The sequence below is a fragment of the Melospiza melodia genome, chromosome 2 (assembly GCF_035770615.1).
Source record: "Melospiza melodia melodia isolate bMelMel2 chromosome 2, bMelMel2.pri, whole genome shotgun sequence".
In the NCBI taxonomy this organism is placed as follows: domain Eukaryota; kingdom Metazoa; phylum Chordata; class Aves; order Passeriformes; family Passerellidae; genus Melospiza; species Melospiza melodia.
The window spans coordinates 80651020-80672068 of NC_086195.1; the positions used below are offsets into that span (position 1 = coordinate 80651020).

Sequence of the window (21049 nt, forward strand, 5' to 3'; positions counted from 1 at the left end):
GTGGTAAAATGAGGGGCAAGGCTGGGATGGAGGATGAGTGGACATGGGAGAAGGGGAGGTGCAGAGGTGGTGAGAGCCAGTGAGCGGGAAAGGCCAAAGAAACTGAATTTAGCATAAATGTCAATATGGAGCAGGTAAAGTTTGGAAGGATGGAGAAGGAGTGAGAAAAGGAATTGATGCAATGACAGATGTAAACCAGTTGCCTGTGAGGAGCAAGTTGTCATAAGTCATAGTCCTTGTGCAGCTGATGAATGTGATAAAGAACTAGCAAAGTACATGAGTACATCAGGTTCAGTTAGGCAGCAAAAAGGCAGAACAACAACAGTAATATGAATCAGTAATGTTGATAGTCATCAGTGAGAGTAATTGTTTCAACACATAAACACAGTGAATCAGTTACTCTGCATTTCAGATATTCTGAGACAGGAAATGTGGTTATTGAGAGAGCTTAAATGCATAGACTTGGGAAAGCAAACGTTACATAACTTTCCTGTGCAATTTATGTTTTGTATTTGCAATATGTTTGGCTGTCAGAGTGAATTAGTCAAGACAATCTTTGCTGCAGAAATATACACAAGAAATTCTTTGCAAATTAGTAAGCTCACTGCATTTATAAAATAGTTGTTCCATGAACAGCAGTTCTAAAGGAGCCTGCTTTCCTAAGGAGCTGTGTCCCACAGTACAAGGCATGGGTCTCTCTGACATTCTGTCCCTGCAGTAGCATAAATTCCCTAGCCTTTTGTGTTTCTTGTATGGAGAAAGGGACAGTGTTAGCTGTCCATGCTCACCAGACTGTCAGTTTGCCGGGATTACATAGCTCTCCACTCCCAAGTGGGATGTGCAAATAATTTCTCTTCTTTACTCTGGCTCTGATTAGTTGCAAAACTGATAGGAACTTAATTTTCTTGAAGACCTTTGCCTCCTAATTGAAACTGGTTGACAAGCTAAGGAGAGACAAGCAGGCAAATGGATGTACAGTATAATTGGATAACCTCTTTTTCCTAAGAAATGACACTAAAAATATGAAGCCATTCATAACGGAGAACTGGCAATCTCTGAGGCTAGAATGCAAAGTTCAGGTTAAAATCTGATGGATGATAGGGCTTATTGTCAGCCTCCAGAGATGGGACATACTAAAGAGTGATGGTAATTGAATTACATTACTTCCAATGAAATATAACCTCTAATGGCTACTCAGTGTGATGATGCTTTAAAGCCTTGTCAACACTAGCAATCCTAGTGCCTATATTTCAGCAACTGTCAGCTCCCTTAGAAACACTGAGATAAGCAGGCCTCAGAGCAGATTTTTGTGTAGAATTGGCTGGACATTTTTAAGTGACAGTGTTTTGCTTTTGGTTCTGGTAAAAAAATGTAATTAATTGAAAGTGAAGTTCTCTGATGGGAATGAATTTGCTGCTTGAATCAGAAGAAAGTCACAATCCAGTACAGAATTATCTCTCTGGCAAAGTAGAAGATCAGATTAAAAGAAATTAGTTTTGAGACTGATGTGTGGTAGACTGTGAAAAAGTTACATCAATTTTTCACGTGCATTAAGCAGACCAGTCTCTCCAGCTGAACCGCTCTGTAGCACCAGTAAGTTGTCCTTGTGCTGCTGTGCTGTGAGGTGTATCCCTCTGTCTTGGTTTATTCCCTAGGGGCTGTGAGCAGCATCAGCTTTGTCACCTAGCAGGTACATCTAAGACAGTGTGGCTGTGTTTCCTAAGATGGGAAACCCACACACAACTGAGCAGCAGCCTAAGAAATGCTTGGTCTTGCTCTGCATCAGCACTGGGGATCTAAGTAGGTGCTTAGATTCACAGCTTGTGCGGCATTCAGTACTCGACACTATTGGAATACATGCCCTGTGTCTGACACTATCACATTTATATTCTAATTACTGCATGAAAAATACATTAGACATGAACCAAATCGGTGACCTAAAAGACCTCTATCCTTCTATATTTGTATTTGAAACATTTGACACAGGAAGATTTTTTCCCAGCATAATTGTGGTGCCACTGGAGATGGGACATATGGCCAAGCACAGCAACCAGGATGGGTGATTGCTGCCAGTTTTTATGAAAGACAAGAGTAGAGGCAGTTTCAGCATATCTTGATCCAGTCACATCCCTCTTGGCCTTCTCAAAGTTCTGCTTTCCTCATAGATTAGCTGCTTGACAAGCTCTTCCCACCTCCCCACTCTCACAGGGGTCAGTTCCTGCTGCATTCTCTGGTCAGAAGAGCACAGTGTCTCTCATGCTGCTTTCAGGCAGATGTGTAACATAACGTGGCTGTTCTCAAATTCCTCCTCATGCCATGGATTTGGCCAGGGGAAGCTGAAAATACATGCACATGGTGCTGCAGGGGAACCATTGGTAGCTACCTAACAATGACTCTGAGCCTAGTTGGTGACAGCAGCTTTCCCTCCTGCCTCATCTGTCCCTGCTTTCCCTTTACCTTGCCTTTCCCTGGCAGCCTGCAGCTATGACTCATCATGTTTCACAGCAGCTACTGTGCTTGCCACTGGAAAGGAGGAAAATGCAAACTACAGATAGAACCCAAAGGGGGTTAAGACGAGATATGAAGACCTTTTCCTTCCCAAGTGCCAAACAGCTTTTACCAACATGTCTGGCAAGGACGTTAGCAAATGTGTGTGAGCTGTGTTCCTCAGGCCATGCCACAGAGGGAGGGAGGTCTTCCTGATCTGATCGCACAACCTTCATGCTTTTGTAGGCTTTCCCCATTATCATGCTGCCTTTGGGAATATTAGCAGATATTATAACTATTACATTGTGAATCACTCTCTAATTTTCTTCCAGCCTGTGTAATAGTAACTGTGTTAATCATTTAAATTGTTTTGCTGTATTTCCATCCTTTATACAGCAGTATTTAGAGGTGCTCCCATCACTCTGGCAAGGGACATTGCTGAGTTTATGTCATGCCGGTCGTTGTATGGTCAAATACTAATTTGAAAACCTAGCAAAAATGAATATTCCCACTGCAGGCTGTCCTCTGAGGGAGTTTTGTGCTACCTCAAGCACAGACCAAGCAGGAACATGGGACACCCTTGCCTCAGCTGCCCTGGCTGTCCTGGGCTTTTCTGCAGCAGAGAGCTGTGCTGCATCTGACTGCTTGCCATGCCCACCTCACTGATCTCTCACAGATGTGCACCTGCCCCATTCCTCTCCTCAGACTGAATATAAATAATTTTTTTTTGGTGGTGGGTGTAGTGAGGCACAGGAACAGGTTGCCAAGAGACACTGTAGATGCCCCATTGCTGAAAACATTCAGTCAGGTTGGACCAGGCTCTGAGCAACCTGATGTAGTTGAAGATGTGCATTGCAGGGGGGTTAGACTAAGTGAGATTTAAAAGTCCTTTTCAACCCAAACCATTCTGTGAAATGCTGGTGCCTCCACTGCTCCTTGTGCCCTTGGCAGGTGACAAAAGACAGCTCAGGTTGGTGCTCAGGAGGAATTTTGGTAGCTGCAAGATCTAGAGCAGCTACCAGGAAAGCTGTGCAGGTGGGGAGAGGAAGGCAGGAGTGGAGATGGAGGAGTTGTTGAGGAAGGGGGGAAGAGTGCTTGGAAGGAGAGTTCAGGGCAGCATACAGAGCTTCATTTACTTACAGAGCAGCTGGGACAGAGCTGAAGAGCTCAGATCAGGAGCCAGGGAGGGAAGCTCCACACCTCTGGGCTGCAGACTTACAGGGTGTGTGCTGCAAGGTGAGATGTAGGAACACTTTTAACAGGGTCATAAATTGCTGTCCTTCAAAAAGTGAACTGAAAGCTTGATCTGAGAGACTAAACTAGCCTTTTGCTCCTGAAACACTGGGGAGAGGGTGGAGGAGGAGGAGAGAGAGAGAGAGTACTGTCCTTGAAGAAACATGTTTTCCCAGTAAGTGTGCAGGGAGGTGACGATATGCCTCTTTATTGTCCCAGCAGGGCTGCACCTGCAGAGTTTTATGCTTTTGTTTGGGTCCCCACAGTTCTGGAAGGGCTGTGAAGCTACAAAGACTGGTGAACAGAAATTTTTCTGATAAAAAAAGGACAATTTTCATAGTTTACTGAAAATTGCTTGGTGTAGGCAAGGATTTCTTTGGCTGCATTCTAAAAATATCTTTTATGCTCCTGTGCAAATAAAGGAAGGGAATTGTTCAGCCTTTCAAATGGTAGGTCAAGGTGCACGGAAACAACACGAAGAAAAAAGCAGGTTGAAAGTGCATGTTGGTAACAGCATTTGGGCCAGGTATATAATTAATACAGGTGCTTAAGAACTGGATAAATAAATAAATTACCCTGCAGTATCATCACACTTTCCTTTTAAATACCTCTGATCTAAAATGATTCCATATGTTTCAGGTTGATTTTTAAAAAAATAATAATCTGAATTATCTGTTCTCAGTGTCCAGGTACCACAGTTGGCGTGAGCCTGGAAACAGAACAGTCTCAGTGCACAATTTTTGGAAGGAGAATTAAAAGCAATTTCCTTCAGTGAAGGCAGAGACTTCTGGGCTGAGAGTGGTCAAATCCCAGGAGGGATAATGGCTGTGGCACCTGGTTTAACGCCCTTCTGCTTGTGTTAGTGTTATTATTTACAATAATAATGTGGCTCCTGGTAAATGGTATAAATGGAGAGACAGAGGGTGATTCCTATGGCAGCTGGCTTGTAAGGAGTGGTCAGGCTTTCTGCACGAGCAGCTTTGCTCAGGAAAACCTGGCACTGCCATGATCAAAAACCCGATGGTGTCTTTTACTGACGACAGCGACTCGTGTCTCCCTGGGTAAATCTGCTTTAAGCAGGAGACTGCAAGAAGCAGGCCTGTAGTTAATTTGATGGGCAAACTCTGAAGAGGCCCAGTTCAAAAAGGTGATTATGGCTCTGAATGTTAAGGAAATCTGAAACTTTGTCAGACATGCAGAAATCCTGTGGAAGTGGTATCCCAGCAAGGGTGAAACTGCATGTAAGGATTTGAAGATTGTGAGAGCTTGGCAGAGGGTCTGCAGAGAATGGGAGAACGGCTTGCAGAAAAGATTGTGTCTTAGAGATGTAGAAGCATGGGCATGAAATGGAAATTGATGCAGTAAAGCTGATTTGGGCCCTGAAATGTGTACTTAACTTTTTATAAGGTGAAAAGTTTTTAAGCTGTATGCCTGCAAAGGGAACAGAAGTCTTTACCAACATGATGTATTCAGGAGGGAGTGTAAATGCAATACAGTTTGAATGTGGATGCTAACTGGGCTAGCCCTGTTTCTGACAAAATCCTTTGGGTGGTAAGGTGTCTGGGGAGCTCCCTGCTGTGGGATGAACAAAGGCAGTAGGGGCAGCCAATACTGCTACTGAAAGAAGTGGTGATTTTCCCTCCAACCATCCATCTCCTCCCTTTTGCTGGCACAAATGTTTCTTTGCTGCCTGGGGAATTGAAGCACGAAACTGGAAAACAAATCTGGCCAAGCAAAAGGGCTTAAGCCACAGTGGTTCCCTTCCAGGTCACTGGAAGGTGCAGCACAAAGGTGGGAGCAAACCCTGGGTGAGGGAGTGTTTGCTTCTCTCTGAGGCAATTTCCATCCTTGAGTGTGTGTGTACCTGGGGCTGTGTGGTTTGTGTTTGGCTGCAGGGCTATCAGTCTGGCTTGGGATGCCCTTGGGACATTAGGAACATCCTTTTAAATGGAAGAGTAGAGGAAGTACATGCATGATGAGTTTACTGAAGCAGGATAAATAGTTTCAGGCAAGCATGGTATTTTATTTTTGGTAGAAATATCTTTTTCTAGAAATGGAAAATAGTGATAATCTTCAGGGCTGTGTTAGGTGTGACCTACAAAACAGAATGTTACAGTGGGTAGAATGAGTGTTATTAGAAGACTTGCATGATAGATGGTGAAAACTCTGAAGAGAAGACAGCAATGGGGAGTGCTGAAAGGTTTTAGACTGGAGTGAAGCTATTAGTGGAGTTTTTATGGATTGGTCCCTGGACTGATTTTATTCCCTGGTTTTATTAGGGACATTAAACATCTTGTCATAAAATGGTAGTGGTGTGTTATTGAAATTTTTGCAAAGCTGGGAAGTATTTTCAGCAGAGGAGGCAACCTCACAGAATGGTCTTTGTGCCTAAAATATTTACGCACGAATAGAGCTCTATCAGCTCTATGCCACTCCATACAACACTAGGAGGATCCACTCTAAATACAAAATGGAGTTTGTCACTGTGTTAAAGATGATGAATTGAAACCAAAACAGGTACAGAAAGGGCATGCTGGGATTATCAGAGGGATGAAAAGACTATCGAATGATAGACTCTAAAGATCTTGACTGACTTAGCCTGAGAATGAAAACTGAGAGGGTATGCTCTTGCTCTCTGTAAGTACTTTGAGGTGTAACACTAGGGAGGAAAAATAGGTCCTTGAAATAGAGTACAAGAATGGATTGGTTTGAATGGGTCACAAGAAAGCTTAGGCTGCATAATGAGGAAGATTCAGGCTTTGAGGAAATGGGTTTTTGAGCTGTCCAGAGGGATTTTTGCAGGGAGGTGTAGATGAGACATAAATGCTTTTTCTGCACTGTACAGTAAGAAGCAGCTTTGTGACTGTGGAAATTTCCTGGGTGGAGGGTATAGATCTGAGAAAAGTCCATATACTTGAGTTTCCTCATCTACTTCACCCTTGCAGATAACCAATCTTAGAATTTGGATGGGCAGTTTTGCTGAAAGCTGGGTACTGTTAAATGGTGTTTAAGCACAAGCACCAGCATGGGGAATGAGGCAGGAACTGCAACCTGCTCAGCAAGGTATGAAGGAATCTATAGAATTAAAAGGTCTTTTGAGATGTGGGCACAGGTTTAGGAAAAAAATGATAGGTCAGTACACTTGACACAGGTGATAATGGGAGAAAACTTTGTGAGAAACTGCAACTTCTGTGGTTGTTTTTGAACTACAGCTTCAGTCTTTTTTAAATCAGAACTTCATGGACTTGAACACTGTCACCAAAGAGGGACACTTACTAGTAGTGTTCTGTGAGATAGATACTACACTTTTCCTCAAGTCTATGGTCTTCCTCAGAGGACTAAATTTCAAATGCTCACTAGGTCTGAAGATAATTTTTTCTGGGACAAAACTCTCCGTGATCTCCCTGCCTTGGTCTGCAATTCTATGTCGATCTTAGATTCTCACTACATGCCTGGGACAGGACAGTATGAGTAACTTCTATATAAATTACATGTGTGTGCCTGTATGTGTGTGTATGTTTGTGTGTATACATATACATATGTTTATGTGTTTATATGTATATATATAAAATCTAAGCTTTGGTAAAGTAAGATCCTACTCAAACCTTAGTTTAATGATTTGCTTTTCCCTAACTAAAGATGTCTGAAATTTTGTGTTCTCATGAAAACAGGAGGCTAGAGGTGCTGCTTAAGGAGGCAGCCAATGTGACCTTGCAGGAAGCCTCTTCCAGAAAGGGCAGGTCTGATTCCCTGCTAGTGCTGCATGCTTCTGCTTTCTTCCATGCTCCAACTCTGGCACTCATCTGACCTGTCAGGAGATCAGTTGAGGGATATAAAGCCACAGGAGAATGTTCAGCTTCCTGAACTGGCTTGCTGCCTGTTTGGGCAAGCACTGGGGCTCAGTGGGAGAATCAGGTGCAGTGTGGGATGGTTGATGGGTTGAGCACCACGCTTTCAACAGCAGGGAGTTGTTAAAGTGGCATAACTTCATCGCAAACCCAAATCATACCCAGCAAGCAAGAGTGGGACATCTTCAGATTCTTTTCTTTGCAGTTGTGGAGTTCCCTGTCACTGCAGCCCTGAGCCTTTCTGGAGCTGGCTGTGCAATGATACAGGGGTGTGAAAAGGTTCAGTGCCTTCGGTTGATCTGAGAATACTGTGTTGAAGTGACATGCTAAAAGCATCAGCAGCAGTGACACCCTGAGATGTGCTTGGGGATTATTCACTGCATCAGATAAAGATCTGATGTGCTCAGTTTCTGATTCAGGAGCCAGTGCAATGTGAATGTGGTACTCTCTCCCACTTTGCCATTCATAATACCATTCATAATTTCAAAGAGAGAGTAGAAAAAGTCTGCCCTGTGGGGACTTCATTAGGGATTTTGACTAGGCTGAGATTTGCTTTGCAGTTTGAATGTGCTTAGGCTGATTTGGTGATGTGCAGCAATGTGGTTCATTTGTGTCACATTCAAAAAGCTTGAGAAATAAAGCTTGTTATAGTGCAAATCCATATTTTCCCCTTCTATAAGGACCTCTTGTTTCTTTTTCATTCCTTTTATACTGGCAGATATCTGATTTGAGGATAAGATTTTATATTTGTGTTCCACAGGCTGCTGCTAAGGTAAAACTTGTGTTCTAGTGTAGATGCTGCATACTTTTGAGGTCTGGCCCAGGCTGTGCATCTTTAATCTGCTCAACTTTGCTCTTCAAATTTAACACAATTATAGATGGATGCAATTGTGTTAAATTATGAATCAATTTTGACTTGATTCTATTATGGTTGAAATACCATTGCCTTCAATGGAATCAGGATTGGACCTGCTCCTGTAAAACCACCAATTAGTTTTATGGTTGTGTCAGCAGATCCCAATCAAGATAAGAGCTGTATTGTATTCATCATTTTAAAAACCTAAATCTAGACAGGGTTCCTGCCTATGAGAGTCTGCAATCTAGAGGCAATCTTTTAACATATAATCTTACTTTTTCATGACAAGGGAGATTTTGTCCCATTGATGCCTTTGTTAAGACATCATATAGTGTATAATCTGAACTCAGAATAGGAAAGTTATTGGAGAAGACTTCAGCAAAATCTTTTTATTTATTATAGAATATACAAATGTTGTAAAGTTTAAACAAAATAGCAGGATTTTTTCCCTTTTTTACTTTAATAATCTGATTTCTTTGGAAGATCCATGTTTGCAGGTACCTGGAAGAACAACAACCTGGTCTTTGAGCTCTTCAGTCACTAGTTCTGTTAAAGTTGTTACTATAATATATCTTTTGGGTTTTTACGGACAGAATGACAACTTCTTTCATCAAAGCTGAAATTAAGTGCATGACTGAAGTTTTACCCATTGAAAGACAGGCCCACTGGTGTGCATGTGAGGAGTAGGGGTCTCACGAAGGAGCAGAGCCTCCAGTGTTTCCCAAAGGCTGGGAAAGCTTTATTACTGACAACAGAAGTCATGGCATAGCAGCACCAAAGATGTATGGATTTTCTGGGAAATATTGAGGAAATACCCATTATTCTACTCAGAAAGCAAGATACTAAAATTGTGTGACTAAATCCAAGACTTTTTGGCAGGATTGCCATTGGGAAAAGGAAGGGGGGAAGTGTCCAAAAAGTCACCCCTGGAGAGACTGTTTATGAGAAGTGTTTGCCAAGGGAGGGGGCACTGCTGTTGGAAAAGGGAAGTGTGACATCTTTTCCTCAGCAGCAACTATTTGAAATGCTGGCCTTCCTTCCTGTCCAGACAAGGTGGGAAATCAAAAGGCCTCATTTTTAAACAATTTAAACTGAATAAGCAATTGAGCCCTGCTAGGTAAAGATCACAGTGTGCCAGTCCTTTGTTTTAGTGCCCACCAAAGCACATAGTTTTTAAAATTTCTCTGTGAAGCTTGTTGGTTTTCAAACCCCAGTGGCTATGTGGCATTTCAGTGAGGATCTTTCCAAAATGTGATAGCTTGTGATGTTTGATGACCCCCATCCAGAATGACAATGTGATCAGTAATGTCCTTGTCCTCTGAGCTAGTATGTAGCTGGTAGCTTTAAAATTAATAATAATAAAATCAATAGCAAAATACAGAGACAGGCTTTTGTTCATCAGTCCTTGACCAAATCATCTTGCTGAAAGAATAAAACATGAATTACTTTTATAATGTACATTTATATCACTACATATGTATAACAATTATTTGGTCCCCGTGGCAAAGTGTTTCGTGAAGGGTCCTGAGCATTCTGCTCTTTTTATGATGCCACCTGGTAGCTGAGAGATGAGGTGCTTCTTTAGTGGTGGATAAATCCCTTTTGTGGGGTACTCACTGAATGTAGAGGCTCATGCAGATTGAATATTTTTTATCCCTCACTTTGCAATGTTTTCTGCATGTGAGTTTACTCACTTAAACGACACTTTCTGCTGAATGAGGTCTATCTGTTTTTTAAAGCTGTGTACTGTGCTTAGAGAACCGCAGAACAAGGCAAAAAATACTGACAAAACACTTTGTTCCATCTTAGTTGGATTTAAGGAAAGCATGTTTTATTTACAAATCTCTGTCTGGGTAAAACCTTAACTGGTATTCAGGCTAAAGACTGTGTGTAGCTGTAGGGTGGCAGCCCTGCTTTGACATACAGGTTGTCTTTTGATAGAAGAGAATTTGTGGAGTGGGGAGCTGGGGAAGGTCAAGTTACAGCTTTCAGTAAATCTGAGCGTGCCTGAAATGGTTCTTTTAATGTCTTAAAATATTTGTTGCCTTTTTATCATTGCAAGGCTGATCCATGTTCCATTTAAGCTGACGGGAACCCTTCTCCCATCTTCTTTAAAAATTGGCTCTGGCCCCTGTATCAGATTGCTGAATACCACCTTGCTTTCTGATTCTTGGAAGGGCTCAGCCAAGCGTTATGAATTAGATGCTTAGATAACATTGATGGCTGCAGTTCTTTATTGTGCCAAGGGAATCAAAAATAAAATAGAGGTTAGAAGTGTGACCAGTAAATGACACAGTGTGGGCCCAAACCTGCTGGTTTGGAAGGGAGAGGAACAGACCTGCTTGTTTATTTGTTTTCTAAGAGTGGGCTTTGTCCTGGTCCTGTTCCGTTGTGCTGTGGAGAAGGAAGCTTGTCAGCTTCCAGAGAAAAGACACTGTGACAGCTTATGTAGCCTGAGATCTGCCCCTGGAGTTTTGTCAAGACTTCCAACAGCGTCATGAGCAGATCTTGGGTGTTTAGGTGAAAATGAGTTTTCATCTCATGCGCTTGGCTGAGCAGATATAAACCCAGCCTTTGTGAACTTAGGCATGGCTGTTGATGGGCTGCCTATCCTCAGGCACAGTGGGGCTGCTCGTCCCATAATGATTTCATGTCCAGGGAGGGCACGCTTAAGGCTTGACAGATGCTGCAAACTTGAAATCTCAAAGGAGAGGGTATCAGTAAAACCAAGACCTGAGGAGTTGGCAGTGGCAAAAATGGATGGAGGCCCAATTGGCATCTCTTCCTCCTGCAGCTCACGTCAGAAGAGCTCTGTAAACAGCCCTGGGGTAGCACAGTGCTCTGTGCCAGCCTGGTCTCTCCAGAGAAGGTTCTTGATAGTGTGGAGAGCAAGGGAGCAGGAGAAGAGCGGCAATGGGACAAAGGGGTGAAGCACTGAAATCCCTCCTGCACTGACAGTGTCCTGGGATTTTACTCTTGGTACTGGAGTCTGGTTACTTTGCTGTGGAAGTGCTGCTTTTCTGTTGTCTGCATCAGGGCCTGGAAGTACCACAGGGTCTGCATCTGTGTAGGTGTTGTGGCTTTTGGCAATCATGATCTCAAGGGGTTCAAGTTCTGCTGGATCTTGGGATCTTTACAAGCTTTTTGTATGAAAGATTCTAATCTTTAAGCACCATGATTACTTCTGCATGGCAGCAGCAGTGAACAGACACACTTGATTTTTATTTTGTAAGTGGGGATTGATGTATAATAAAAACTTTATACAAATTAACTAAGAGGTTTAGGGGAAGCAAGTAAGATGGATACTGGATGTAATCTGTGAGAGTACAAGGTGACCTCAGGTAGGGAGAATGCAATTGCCTCACTGTGTTTTTGCCAGGGACACCTTGCCTGATTTCCCTCTTCATATTTAATGTGCCATGGACTATGAAATGTATATCAGTGGCAGCATTGGTGCCTGACTGCTTGTCTCTCCTCTGGCCCTGAAGGGTTTCCTGCTAAAAAAGAAAAAGGCTTTCCTGTCTAAAAGGCTTTTGGAGAGCTACTGACACAAACACAAAAAGCCAGTCAGCTAGTCCTCTTGGCAGACTAATTTTTACCCATTTTTTTCATGTTTTGTCAAATTATCAAACAAAGCATTCTGAAAAGAGGCTACTTGGAGAAACTCATCAAAGAAAGCTCTGTGACACTTACCAAGTCAGACACACAGTGCGCAGGGCTTGACTCACACTGTGGTCTAATTTGGAAAAGAAAGTGGTGCTGCTTGGACACTGGTATTTGGCTTCTCATTGTGGCTGGAGGTGGTTCACCCAGCCAGAAACGAACAGACTTAGCATGAGAGTACAGAAAATGCCACAGCAAATGCTAAGCTAGACCTTTATTTATGACAGCTCTGGATGAGTGTTAATTATTAGCTGAACATAGCGTGTTCTAGAGGCTGTTTGCATTACAGCATGGGAAGGGCCAATGGCATGTAAAATGTGTGTGTTGGTAGGCAGAGCAGCAAAGCAAACTGCTTCAGAGGAGAATAGGGCTTTTCTTTGTTTCCCTTCACTACACATGCAGTTTTCAGTAATGCCATGTAGCCATAATGAGGGATTTGCATGAAATTACTCAGGAGATTATATATATAAACATGACTTTTATTAAGACAGGGTGGATTACCAAGGTGTTACTGTGCAGCAGATATACAGGAAGTGTTGACTACATCAGATGTATTTCTTGTTAATAGTTGTTTGAACTTCTGGATTAGGTGTTTTCTTGTCTCTGCTGAATCAGTGTAGCAGTTTGCAAAAGGGAAAACTACACATGGCATAGAACAGAGTAGTTTGCTTGGCATGAAAGGTATTTGCTGTGATTTTAGGAATGATGGTCTGAAGAGGCTTTCTTTTGTCAGATAACAAAATAAATTGAAGTTTTAGCTCCATAGGGTTATAAGAAAGAGAGAAAGAAAGAGAGAAAGAAAGAGAGAAAGAAAGAGAGAGTATTGATGTGTTCTATACAGGACCCTGTACTGTTCTTTCAAGTACCAAGCAGCACGAATGTCTTACGTTCTTTAGAGTCATGAAACCATTCTCTGAGCAGTGTACATGTGTTTTACGTGTTTCTACTTATTTGCAATTAACTATTTCACATGGATAGCTATTTTAAAACAAAGCTAGCAGAACTTTCATTTTGATGCCTGTAAACATGCACTTTATTACTTTAGAATCTGACTTTTAATCAATCTGCCTGGAAATAGGATAGCATAATTATTTTCTTTCCTTGTTAGGTGGTGGAGAATGTAAAAAGGGAAAGGGGTCCTGAGCTTGCTAACACTGACCAGCCATTAGCAGCTTTCTGAATAAAATCTTTCTTGGGGTTTTGTCTTTGTAATATGTGCATCTTTGTACAATGCAATTATTTGCACATTCTGAGTTAAGCAACAGGTTAAAAAAACCAAACAGGTGAAGCATGGAAATGTAGCAAAATGAAAATCAATCACTTTGTAGTTGAATACTCTATGAACAGCTCTCACAGAAAACATGTGGTATGTGGTGCAACATCTGATTTATATAATTTTGAGGTCGCCTCCTTATTTGGCCCTGAATTAAATGATTTGAGCAAGGCAGGCAGCCTCCCCTTTCACAGGAATGCAGGTTACTTTCCATAGCTGTTCCAGTTGGGTATGTTTGGTATTTGTGTCAGCTTTCGACAAAGATGTCCAGCAGCTTTAAGTATGGTGCAAGGAAATATTTGCACTGGAAAATTGATAGAGAAGTCAGTTGCTGGAATAAAGGTATGCAAAAATTGCTGTATTGTAGGGCTAAATCTTGCTCTTTAAATGTGCATAGAGGGACTTTCTAAAAGTCATAGCCAGAAGGAGAAATGTGATCAGGAAACACCATATCCTTTCCATACTGGGAGAGTTGGTTTTCAGCAAGACTTTCCCTTCCTAAGATGGTGAGACAAGAGGGTGATGCTGGCAGGATGGACCAGCCTCACCTCTCTGTTATGCTCATTTCTGGCTGGAATAAAGACATGCATACTTAAAATGTGAGCATAAGGTATTAATGTTATGTAGGGCTGTGATGGTACATGGTTTAGAGGTGGGCTCATCAGGGTTAGGTGAATGGTTAGACTCCAGGATCTTAAAGGTTCTTTCCAGACCAAAGAATTCTGTGATTCTGCATAAATGACTATTCTGGTGGATGCTGATTTCTGGCTCTCTTGGTACTGGATGAGACATCATTGTAAGACTCTCCTAGGGCATGGGAAGAGGGATATTATGGGATTTCAGTTACAGGATCTGATCCAAAGTTGTCAACACTGATTTACTCCAATGGTGTCTGACCACAACCAGAATTTCAAAGTCTCCTACAAGGAAAAGGCTTGACTGTATAAAGAAATGTTTTAATTTCTTTTAAAGGGTTAATGTCCCTACCTATCTGATCCCACATTCTGATTGCTCTGTTATGTTCATGTCGAAGTATTTGCCTCATGTTTGTACATGAATTTCTGAGAATTTTGAAGGACAAAAGAGATGTAGCTGTCTTGTAAGTGAATAAAAAGTTAAAATAGGATAAGCTTGTAAAATGAAGATTGAATTTGTGAGCTTGAAATCCATTTAACTCATCCAGAGTGCAGTACAATGCAAACCTCCTGATTCAGGGTCTGCTAGTTACGTGTACCACAACACTGTCATGATCCATCAAACCTGCCAGATAAAGAGAGGCTATTTTAAAATTTCTCCTTCAGGACATGGGGAAGTAGATCTTGCAAAGATAGAAATTTATGATGATGCTAAAAAAAACTGCAGATGAAGTGAATAATTAATGAATTCACGACAGGACTGAAATATCTTCCTAAAATGCTGCTATTTTTAGCAGGGAGTTCTTCTGCAGTGCTTGTCATGTGATCCTATTGCCTTCTGAGAGCAGGAAAACAATTTGAATTAGTTTCTCTTTCCCCACGGACTTATATAAGTCCAGTATATAATACCCCTTAGCATCTGAATCTGCCTTAGGACAAACAGAGATGATTTTAAACCTCATGCAAAATAAAACACTAATGAAATCTATACTTAAAGATAATCCTCTCTGCAGCAGATTACCTTTTGTAATAGTTTGTACTTTTGAGGCTGTGCAAAGGGAATACTGCAATGGGTGTAACTGGCAGCTGCTGCTGGTCTGGTGATGCTCAATGCAGCTGTGGTTTCAAGCTGGCAAAGGACATAGAGGCAATTATCAATAGGAGGTTGCAGGGTATGGCCCACAGATAAGGGTTTAATGTGAACAGATTTGTGCTTCTTTTGCCTATAACCATTGTAGACTATTGCTCTGTTTGAAGTAAAAAAAATCAAGTTAAAAAAAATAAATTTAATTAAAAAAGAAATTGAACTAAAAATGTCAAAGTCAGGAATTACTCTAAAAAAATTGTCACATCCACAAAGGGATATGGTCACTGCCACAGTGAATTTTCAGGTGTTGAACATGTGAAACTGGTCCTGTCTGGGATTTCTGCTTTCTGAATGGTAATGAGGTACCCATTAAAGGGGAAGTCAGGAGCAGCTTACTTGCTGCCTTTCTTGCCTACTGGAGTTGTCACAAATTTAATTCAGAAGAACCCTCCAAATCCCAACCCTTCAGGTGTTTGGGAGGGCCTGAGGAGGACTGTCTTTACAGCTCAACACCCAGTTTGTACAGGTGCAGAGGGGTGTTGCCTTCCTTTCCCCGTTTGCACGGCGTTGTTTCCCCCACAAGATATACTTCCTGGGTGGCTTCTGTGAGGTGTCTAGGGCTCCTTGGGCCTCTCTTGTCCCCAGCCCAAGTGGGCTGGCTTGGGAGCAGAGTGCTTGCCACACACAGCAGCAGTGAAACATCTGGGCCAAAGCACATTGGCTTGGGGAAGGGTTGTGAGCTGAGTCTCAGGCAGCAGAGGTGGCCCCAAAGGCACGTGCAGCTTCAGGAAAGGTTTGGTGGTGGTAAACCTTGGGAAGCTCCTTGGTAAAGTCATGGAAGCTGGTTTTTAGAGGTGCTTGAGCTGTGGCTTCTTAGTTGTGTGCAGGCACAAGTTTATGGCATAGATGCCATACATTGCTGCATCTGGGCCTTGGTCTCTGTTTTCCCATCTCCATGCTCCAGTCTAAAAGAACTGTTTTAAGATTTAATATCTGTAAAACACATGCATTGTATGGAACCTTGTAATAATTAGAAATTGATCCTCAGCTGGAAGCTGGGTGTGGTTGATGTGTTATTGAAATGAGAACTTGTTGCAAAAAATACATTGAATTATCACTATTTTTTTCTTGTACCTGGTGAAAAGACTATTTTCAGGCTTATTTTTCCCAGCTTTCCATCAGCTCTCCCATGCTCACCACCTTTTTTCCCAGCAACTTGTGTGAATCCTTCCTAAAATGAGTCTGGTTATCAGGTGGCTGTGTTTTAAGCACTCTATTAAGCAATTTTTTAAAAAACAAATTTAAGCAATCTTAAGGATGTGGAAGGCAACACACAGACTGAAGAAGTGGGTCAGCTGGAAGGAGTGGGATTCTGTGGTGGCAGGAGGATCTGATGAATGGTTGATATCCTCAGTGGCTTCTGTCCTCAGTAAGATGGGACAAAAGGACAACCCTGACAATGCAAACCTGGAGGGATTTTCCTTGCCTGCTTCATCTCAGCACACAGGGTTCATGTTCCTGCTTGAAGCTCTGTTGGGTTGTGGCTTCATGCTACAAACAATAAATCAAATGAAGGCTAGCAAATTGCATGTCTTTAAATTAATGAAATGCACCAAGTTCTCCATGCGTTGAAACGACATAGAGATTTTAAGACTGTAAATTTTATTACAGCCCTGCAAACTGGTTCTAATTTATTTTATTTATATCTGTTTGTTTGAATGCCTGTACTCACCATTGAAACAATTTGTTACAGAAGTCCAGTAAGGTCTTGTGAGCTGCTTGGGAGCTCTCAGAAATAGAAAGTATCTGTTTTCATCTTTGTTGTTACGGTATTGATTTGGGCAGTGAGGCTTTGAGAGTCATTTTTGCTTCACATAGAATTATCCACCCTTCTGACTGCCTCCTGAAACACCCAGCAGTACAGATCTTCGTAGCTAAAACTGGGAGAATTGAAATAGTTTATTCTGCAATTTATTGAGGAGATACCAGTTTCAAGCCATTAAAATAGTGATTCTTTTACAAGTAGCTTATTTTAGTGGCTGTCTCCTTACTGCTCTTTCTTTTCTTTCCACAGGAAAAATTAACCCAGGAGTGTGTATTCAGAGAGCAATTTGAAGAAAACTGGTATAACACATATTCATCAAATCTATATAAACATGTGGACACTGGAAGACGATACTACGTTGCGTTAAATAAAGATGGGACTCCAAGAGAAGGGACTAGGACTAAACGGCATCAAAAATTTACACATTTTTTACCTAGACCGGTGGACCCTGAGAAAGTACCAGAACTATATAAGGATATTTTAAGCCAAAGTTGACAAAGACAATTCCTTCACTTGAGCCCTTAAAAAGTAACCACTATAAAGGTTTCATGCGGTGGGTTCTTATTGATTAGCTGTGTCATCACATCAGCTCCACTGTTGCCAAACTTTGTCGCATGCATAATGTATGATGGAGGCTTGGATGGAACATGCTGATTTTGTTCTGCACTTAAAGGTTTGTCCTCCTGGAGGAGAGCCTATGCCCACTCGCTTGATTTAGTACGAGAGGGAGCGCGAGAGAGTGAGTGCGAGAGAGAGAGAAAGGGAGAGGATGAATGGGAGTGAGAGCGCGAGAGAGAGGAGCCGAGGGGAGGAGGAGGGTGAGGAGGAGGAGGAGGAGGAAGGCCTGATGCATGCTGGGGAATAGACACGCTTTTAAATTTTTGATCAGTTGTACTTCGTCATATATCAGCATAGCTGCCATACTTTGATTCATCAGGATTTTTGGCTGGTGGCCTGCTCAAGTGTACGCTGCATTTACAAAGGCATGGAGGGTGCAGTCTTACTTAAACAAGAGACTTTTCAGTTAATCGCTCTCTGGGTCTCACCCCACTGAGTTTAAAGCAAAGACCTCTTAGTAAAAAAAATAAAAATAAAAAGTTAAATTTATTTATAGAAATTCCAAAGGCAACATTTTATTTATTTTATATATTTATTTATTATATAGAGTTTATTTTTAATGAAATATGTACAGGCCAGATAGGCATTTTGGAAGCTTTAGGCTCTGTAAGCATTGAAATGGCAAAGGCCACTATGAACCTGTGGTAAATTCATGCAAGTAAATATAAAGGTGCATGGATAAAAAAAAAAGCCAACAATAAAAAGGTAATGACAATAATAAATTCTAGTGACCCTCATGTACTAAAGGCGACAATCTCTTTTGTGCCCATATTATTGTACGAGTATGCACACCACTCATGACACTGAGTCCTCACTCTTCTGACTGCTTGTTTCATAGCTTACCCCAGAGGATTAAAGAGAAAACTGGGTCTTCAACTTTTTTTTATGTGTCTGTAATATTTCCTCTCAGATAAAGTGACTTCTTACATCATTGTAAATTTCACAGCTGTGGAAAATATAGGAGTTGGAATATATTCTACTTGTTAAAACCTATTGCAGATTATACCAAAGCTAAATGATAAATATGCTATTTTTTTTTCCTAAAGAGAATGCCAGAAACAACATAAGTAATACCAACAACAATTATACTAATTTTAAGATTCCACAAAGAACACATAAATATTTCAGAGGGCAAGAACCAGGTTAACAGGATCACTCTTGTAAACATGTTTATTTGTGCACTTGACTATCTACTATGAAATGATACAAGTTCCATAGGGGTCATTGTAATACCTTTTATGGAAAATTGCTTTCAGTGTGAACTGTCATAATACATGATATTAGCACCCTTCCTAAAGTAAAACTTGCAAAATGAAACTAATAAATCTCTATCAATAATGACAATGAGGGGGACAGTATTAGACTTATTTTTATTGTTTTTCCTAAAGTATGTTCAAATATTCATGAACCCTAAGTGAGGAGACAGTATATAATATTTAAGGGTATGTAGCGTTTTAAGATAAGCACACGAAAACGTTGATTAGCAGTGACCATTTGGAAATTGACCCTCAGGAAGAGGCATTTTCCCCCCTAATACTCTGAAGAAAAGGGGAAAAAATAAAAAATAGATGAAAACCATGTTAGGATCCATATGACAAATGCATTTTGTAGTTGTTTCATCCCTTAGGATTTCAATCCAGTGCCATTAAGTTGAGTGTAGCCTTCACCATTGGATATGTTGGGAGCAGGGCTGGTCCTGACACCCTGGCTGTCTGGGTATGCACGGGAGCTCCTTTGGAGGAGTGATGTAAAAGGTTGTAGCCTACTTGTAATTAAGAAATTTTTGCTCTACAGCACCCTTGTCCATCTGATTTATATGGTTTGAAACTTATTTCTGTTCTGGAATGACCTCTGGGTCGGTGTGCTGAACAAACGTTCCCTGACCGTGCTGAAGCAGGTAGGAGGAGCCATGTCTCAACCGGCGATATCAGTGATCTCAAACACAACATGGCGTTTTGTTGTGATTGTTCATGGATGATAAAGAGACGTAAATTACATTAGTTGATTTGTAGGGTACTTGTCTAGGGATTGTTATTGCCAGGGAATTTACAGCCTTCCACTGCAGCCCACACGTTTGTGTCCCAGCCTTTGGGGCTCGGATGGTTTGGCTGCTGTGGGTCGCTCGGGTGCCGGATCGTTCGTGTGGGCCATGCAGAGATTGTAGGAGAAGAAAAGGTGCTCCTGGGCAGGACCAGGGCTCACTGCTCTGTGGTAAATGCATCAAGCCCACCACGAGGAAGGGAGGTTGCAACTCTCTGCTGTTTCAGTAAATCTGACATACACCAGGAAATTATCTGCAAAGGTTAAAATGACTCTGAGTCAAGGCCGCAATATTAGGCCACAGTTAAAGTCTTAATGTTAAATTGACTTGGATTTTTTTTAGTCATAGGCTAATCATTACTACTAGTTGACATGTTTTATTTAATTTATTTTTTTTTTGTATTTTTCTACAGAAAGGATTAAACTCGAGAAAAATGTTATGAGTTTATGGCAGTCCTTCTAAATAAACTGTAACCAATTTACTCGAATAACCCGTAATGGTGTGTAAATACTGACTTTATGTAAATATAGAAACATGTAATTTAACTTAGGCATTACTGCAAGACTGGAAGGCCCAGGAGCTGGCAGTTTGCCACTCCCTGCAGGTTCACTGGGTCAAATTTGGCCTGTTTCGGGTAGCGAACAACCGATTCTGTTCAGTCCCTTGTGTGAAATGAGCTATTTCTGTTTGGTTTTGGGTGGGGGATGGGCAAAGCCATTGTCACCTGGGTGCTGCTCAGCTCCTTTGCCAGGAAGGTGTGAAGGGGCACGGACACCCTCCTGCTCCTTATGTGATCCTGCTAAATCAGGGCTGCAGAGAGCTGACACGGCAAAGCAGGGAGGCTTGCAGTGCCTCTCCTCCTGTGCTGTGGACAAACAGAAGTCTTCACCTTCTAGTGCTGCCCATCTGGCACCTTTCTCGAGCTCTAAAATTGACTTGAAGAAAAATCTGAGGGAAAAAGAAAAGAACGATTGGTGTTATTTTTACTTGGTATTCTGTAATGGTGTGTAAATACATACAGAATTCTGTAATTTGTATAAATATATTGCTATAGAATTTTGAAAATTGGTATTATTTGCTTGATGTCCCTTCAGAGCATTTTCTTATAACTGTGCACATGTGTAATAATGGGAGGGCAAAGAGATGTCCTTGCTCAATCCTAGAAAGAGTGTGAGAATATTCCCGGAAAACATAAAACATCAGTATTTTTTATGCCTTTTTGCTAATTTGGAAAAAAACAGGGAGATGTCTTTTTGGCAAGAATTTCACCTGAAGCAGATCTGTCTGGGCAATCAGTATGGCCCAAAAGATGATGGAGATCCAGACCAGTGTTATAATATAGACCGGTGTGGAGCTGTATTTGGTAATGTGTAAGGCAGCCCTCCCAAACGTAGGTGGGGTGAATGAAACCTGGCAGAGCTGGGCAGTGCAGAGTGGAAAGACAAAAATCCTAGGAAAATTGCCTTAAGTTTCTACCAATCAT

At 41.6% G+C, this 21049-nt stretch overlaps 1 protein-coding gene across 1 annotated transcript in view; it reads left to right on the forward strand.

Annotated features, from left to right (window-relative positions):
* Positions 1 to 18869, forward strand: part of FGF9 (fibroblast growth factor 9) — a 28140-nt gene extending 9271 nt beyond the window's left edge. Inside the window, exon 3 of the mRNA XM_063149031.1 lies at positions 17157 to 18869. Coding sequence (XP_063005101.1) covers positions 17157 to 17402 — 246 coding nt within the window. The 3' untranslated portion in view covers positions 17403 to 18869. The remainder of the gene's footprint in view (positions 1 to 17156) is intronic.
* Positions 18870 to 21049: the final 2180 nt, after the last annotated feature.